This window comes from Hyaena hyaena, unplaced genomic scaffold (assembly GCF_003009895.1).
Source record: "Hyaena hyaena isolate Hyena2069 unplaced genomic scaffold, ASM300989v1 scaffold_378, whole genome shotgun sequence".
Lineage (NCBI taxonomy): Eukaryota > Metazoa > Chordata > Mammalia > Carnivora > Hyaenidae > Hyaena > Hyaena hyaena.
Window position 1 is genome coordinate 541,678 of NW_024081009.1, and position 5,781 is coordinate 547,458.

The window sequence follows — 5,781 nt, forward strand, 5'->3', positions numbered from 1 at the left end:
AAAGGAAGGAAGGAAGGAAGGAAGGAAGGAAGGAAGGAAGGAAGGAAGGAAGGAAGGAAGGAAGGAAGGAAGGATCTAAATTTCAAGACACTTTTTGTATTCGTCACTAAATAATCTAATGGGCAACGTCTTCAGGAGATGTAGTGACACTCTCGATATGGCTACTTTTAACACTAGTTCTCAAAAACAGTTGATATATATTATTAGGAAGTTGCCTCAAAAAAGGCATTTCTAGGGATGCCTGGGTGGCTCAATCAATTAAGTGTCTGACTTTTAAAAAAATTTTTTTTAATGTTTTATTTATTTCTGAGAGAGAAAGACAGCATGAGCAGGGGAGGGTCAGAGAGAGAGGGAGATACAGAATCTGAAACAGGCTCCAGGCTCTGAGCTAGCTGTCAGCACAGAGCCTGATGCGGGGCTTGAACCCACGAACCATGAGCTCATGACCTGAGCTGAAGTAAGACGTTTAACTAACTGAGCCACCCAGGTGCCCCAAGCATCTGACTCTTGATCTCAGCTCAGGTCTTGATCTCAGACATTTCTACAAAACATCTCTTCATATTTTTTGCTTATTAAAGCTACACGTGTGCTTATCTAAAAGTAGATGGAAATAGTCAAAGAAGTAAACCTTGAACTTGTGCAACCATAGAGGGCACTTAAAAATGGACAGTATGAAGTGGTTTGAATGTGTGTATAATTTTGGCTTGGTGTCAGAAATATTCTTCTCACTTAAATGTGCAAAATGTAAATCATTCCTTCCTTTTCAGCACCATAGTGGCAAGAAAGGGTAGCCTATCAGAGAACTCAGAAGCCTAAGATTACAGAAATACTATGGAAACCAAATGAAGAAAAGGGTCCTTTACATTATTATTGACATACATTGTGCTAAAATTAAACTTTGAATTAATGTATAAAGAGAAACTGGGTGGGGGGGGAACGTGGAGCTAATACAAAGAAAGAACCAAAGAAAACAACATTCAAATACAAAAGATGAAAAAACAAACCTGAAAAAAAATTTTAATAGTAACAAAGTTTTCACAAGTTTCTTATTATAAATCAGTATCAGGAGCCCACTATTTATCATGTTAATATGTTTCACACAATTAACACTTGAGTTAAAGTAGAATAACTTGCCAACAGTATAATTTCAAGTGCTAGTTTAGTCATTTTAGCTAATATGATTTTTGTCTTCACAAGGTCCTTAGTGAAAAGGTAACCACAGTCAAGACTCTGGTCTCAGACTAGGCAGAAGAGGTAACTAGTACTCTCTAAAGGGCATGTTCTCTTTTACTTGTGTTACATACACATTTGACATGTATGGAGTAAAGATATTAGAAAATTATGCCAGTGGTAAATCGGTTTAAAATCTAGCTGGGGTTTTATCAAGAGATTTACAACCCACAGATCATTAGCTATCTCCATTCAACCGAAAATTCTTACTTTCAGGTAGAGATGAAAATCCCAAATTGACTAAATTGCCGATAAACTCTTCTAAATTCACTTTCCCATCCTCTGAAAGAAAAAAATGCATGTCAGAGAACAAGGAATATGATCAGAGACTGGCAACTATAGTATAATTACTATACTGAAAAACATTTTATATTTTATATATTCAATCAAAAAGACAGACTCATGCATATCATTCAGACACATAGACTCACACCTTATAGATCCTCCTTTGTATGATGCTACTGAAATTACGTAAAACCTAACTGGGTAGTAGGTAGAAAAGAGCCTCGGATAACCCATGAAGCGGATAAACACTTTAAGGATTCTTGAAAAGTTCAAACACATGCATGTCAACTAGGATAAAGGGTATCTAGAAACATTAAATACTCACCCGTGATAGCCACATTCTTCAGGGATCTCTGAATCATGTCTTGGGGTAATGGAACTCCTATATTTTGCATCATGGAGCCTATGTCATCAGGAGTGACCTCATTTTTCCTAATGGCAGTCAGAGCTTTCAAGAGGTCTTTTTTTTCTATATTCAAAAAAATATGTAATATACGAAGTTAAAAAATATGCAATATTCAGTGAGTCCTGAATAACAATAATTACCACTAGTAGTACTACTACTGCTACTTCTACCACTTATTAAATATGCAGTCTGAGCTTGCTAAGCACTATGCTAGATTCTGTGAGGTTGTTACCAATATTTCCCTTATTTAACAGGTAAGGAAACCTAGCCTTAGAGAGGCTAGTCTAAGCATACACAGTTATTAAATGTGAAGCCAAGTGTGAAGTCTAGGGTATCTGATTTCACAGAATGTTTAGTCGCTAGGCTAAACAAGTCACTGCAAACATTTAATTTGAAATTGAGGAATGATTACATAAAAAGAAATCTCAGGACATCTGCTTATACTCATCTCTGGCATATCAGAAGCTGAGAATTCCATTAAAGCTAGTATAACTAATCATAAAAGTAATACTAGCAATTCTCTTGCCAAAAATTAGATAACCAGCAATAGTTTGATGTGACTATTCTTAACTTTTTTCATTCAGTGGATACTTGGATGTAACCAACACATACACACAAAAAGTCCCCCAAATAATGGAAGGATCAATACCAAAAAACCAAAAAAGGTAACATTCATTTCTGAAAGTATCATGTTTAAATTGTTTGAGTAAGAAAGAAATTTTAAATGTATTATGATAAACACTATCATATCAAAACATTAATCCTGTAAGAGATTTGCTTATAAACCACATACCTAGGAGAGTTTTATAGGTCCCACTCAGAAAGCCAAAGATTAAGGACAAAATATTTTGTCAGTTGAAAAAACATACCATTTTGGTTACATCTTAAACACCTACATTCTGTGGAATAATTTCATTTCTGTAGATACCTAAATTAGGCCTTCTGAATTTTGTTCAGTTTCAATCTTAGAAATTAAAATTTAGAGGAAATTAAGCCATTTCAATTAATCTCAAGAATACAGGCAGCTCCAAGAGACCCGGAAGTTCTGCAGATATCACAGATATCTCACAGTTGGAGACATCAATTCAATGAACACATTAAAACCAGACCAAGAGACATTCAATGTCTCATGGCTAAGGCAGTGGAATAATGGGAAGAATATCACTCACATCATATGGAGGAAGCCTGTATGTTTCAACATATTCCTACATGTTTCAACAGATACTCTTCTCATGATAAAATCCCATTTTAATAAAGGTATAATAGAATAAAAAAATTAATTTTTTTAGTATAGCTGACACACAGTGTACATTAGTTCTAGGTATACAACTTAGTGATTGACAAGTTTATACTTTATGCTCTGTTCACCACAAGTGTTAACCACGACCTGTCCCATTACATCACTATTACAATATCATTGACTGTGTTCTTTATGTTGTGCCTTTTATTTGTGTGACTTACTCATATCATAACTGGAGGCCGGTATCTCCCTCTTTCCTTCATCCATTTTGCCCAACCCTCAAGACCCTCCCTTCTGGCAACCATCAAGTTGTTTTCTGTATTTATAGGTCTGATTCTACTACTTGTTTGATATTTATTTGTTGTTTGTTTGGCTTTATTTATTTATTTATTTATTTATTTATTTATAACTCTTCTTTGTATTTTTAAGTAATCTTTATACCCAATATGGGGCTTGAACTTAAAACCCTGAGATCAAGAGTCACATGCTCTACCAACAAAGCCAGCTAGGTGCCCTTGTTTGGCTTTTTTAAAATTCCACTTATAAGTGGACTCATATGGTACTGGTCTTTCTCTGTTTGATTTATTTCACTTAGCATAATACCCTCTAGGTCCATATATGCTGTCTCAGATGGCATGATCTCATCCTTTTTATAGCTTCCTTATTCAGTCAGCTATTAACACTTAATTAATCCTTTTTGAGTGATGGAAAAATACTATAATTTCACAAAATTTAAGTCAAGAAAAGGTCAGGACTAGGATCCCTTATTGATTCAACATGCATAGTACATTTGTTATATACATGATGTGCTTTAGCATTAGAAAACTACACAAATGCATACAATCAAAACTAAAGAATTCCACTCAAAACTTTTATTGTTAAAAAATTCTCACTTACTTGGTACTTCTGTAAAATATGGCATTTTCATTAACTGAGTCAGGCAATCTTTTAAGTTCACTTTCCTCTCGTCTGAAAATGAAACATCAAGAAATAAACAGTCTTTAATCCAAAGATACAAAAGGATGAGGTCAAAAGTTATGCATGCTTACTAAATCTTCAGAACCAGGTTAGTCATGTTTTCTAACACTGATTCTGCTAAACACATCTCAGAATATGAAAAGGAATATGATTATGATAACTCTTGTGGTCTTTTTTGTTGTAGAGCCAATGAGTGTTTTATGGATTTTACACATATTTTAACCACTTGGGACCATTTTTTTGGGATATTTCCTCTCTGATACGACATTCTCTTAATTTTTCAGCATTACAAGTCCTACTGTGACTACGTTATGAGGGAAGAAGATATTCACTACAAGTACCATAAACCAAACCCAACCAAAATACCTAATGAAGACTATATATACTTATAAGCAAAGATATTTTAATAAAGGAAGTGTGAAGTCTTTAGTTTTTTATTAGCCATATATTTAGAACTTAAGAAATAAAAATATCCCTTTGCTTTGTATGTAAGCTAAATATCCTACTGGCAGGATTCCAGAAAAACCAGTGTAGCCCTTTGAGGACTGTGGGGAAACCAAAATGGTTTGTGTCACCACACTATGGCTTGGCCCTGTATTTCATGGGTTTGAGAGAGCTTCATAGCTCCTGTCCAATAAAAACGTAAGATTCAAACCTCAGGAGGCAAAGAAATGGGAAGAGAGGAAGAGTATACATTCGTAGGATAATTCACTATGAGAATAAACCAAAACAAATTCTCATCCAAGCCTAATAGGGAAAATCTAATGTTGTTGAACTCATTACATTTGATTTCTAATCAATCAGCTCTGAGAATTTATGAGTGAAAGCAAACACAAATTTGATGTGTAATAAACGGCTCAGAAAAAGGAATACTTACTATCAAGAGGAATTGATGTAAGCACCTCCTGTAATTCTTCCTCTGGGAAATAAATCCCTAGTCCTTTCAGGATAGATTTTACATCATCAACATCAACTTTTTCATTGGTGACTTTCTTTAAGGCCTTTGCAAGTTCATTAACCTCTATTAGGAGAAAATATTTTCAGTTTAGATGCAAATTCTAAATAATTATCTTAAACCATCATTAAAAAAAACTAGTATAGATACCTAGAATTTTTTAAGCATTCACCTTAAATACCCTCTTGAGGTACACATGCATCTCTCATTTTATATATACAAAATAGATCACTTACAAGGCAAACTCATAGTAGAAATGAAGTCTTGATATCAGTCTCCTTCTGTCCATCTATCTCTGCTTCTCAAGTTTCCTATATCCTTTCTGTATGTGTCCAGTGATCTTTCTGCTGCTCCTAGTCATGGCCACCTCAAATCTGCCTCTTTCCCGTTCTTTTATTAAACTTAATTTGTCTTATACTGATTCTCTCGTACTTAGAGCTGAGAACCTTGGTATACACAAGTAACAGCTAATTAATCTGCTGATAGAATTGTTATTTTTTTAATAATTGGAAACCAATGTTAACGTAAGAGAGAGTTTTGCACCCCCCACATGTCAGTTTCCTTTTTATTTAATAACAATATTTTAAAAGTGGCCTAATATAGGTAATACAAAAGCATATCTTTTTTTTTTTTTGCTATGTTTCTGCTCAGCCTTTTTCTTTTTCTTTTTTCTTTTTTAGTTTTCTT

At 34.2% G+C, this 5,781-nt stretch overlaps 1 protein-coding gene across 1 annotated transcript in view; it reads right to left on the bottom strand.

Annotated features, from left to right (window-relative positions):
• The window catches only part of LOC120244243, a 199,136-nt gene extending 193,833 nt beyond the window's left edge, over positions 1 to 5,303 (bottom strand). The window contains exons 1-5 of the mRNA XM_039250636.1: positions 5,276 to 5,303; positions 5,017 to 5,160; positions 4,059 to 4,130; positions 1,841 to 1,984; positions 1,441 to 1,512 (exon numbers count right to left, since the gene is read on the bottom strand). Coding sequence (XP_039106567.1) covers positions 1,441 to 1,512; positions 1,841 to 1,984; positions 4,059 to 4,130; positions 5,017 to 5,160; positions 5,276 to 5,303 — 460 coding nt within the window. The remainder of the gene's footprint in view (positions 1 to 1,440; positions 1,513 to 1,840; positions 1,985 to 4,058; positions 4,131 to 5,016; positions 5,161 to 5,275) is intronic.
• Positions 5,304 to 5,781: the final 478 nt, after the last annotated feature.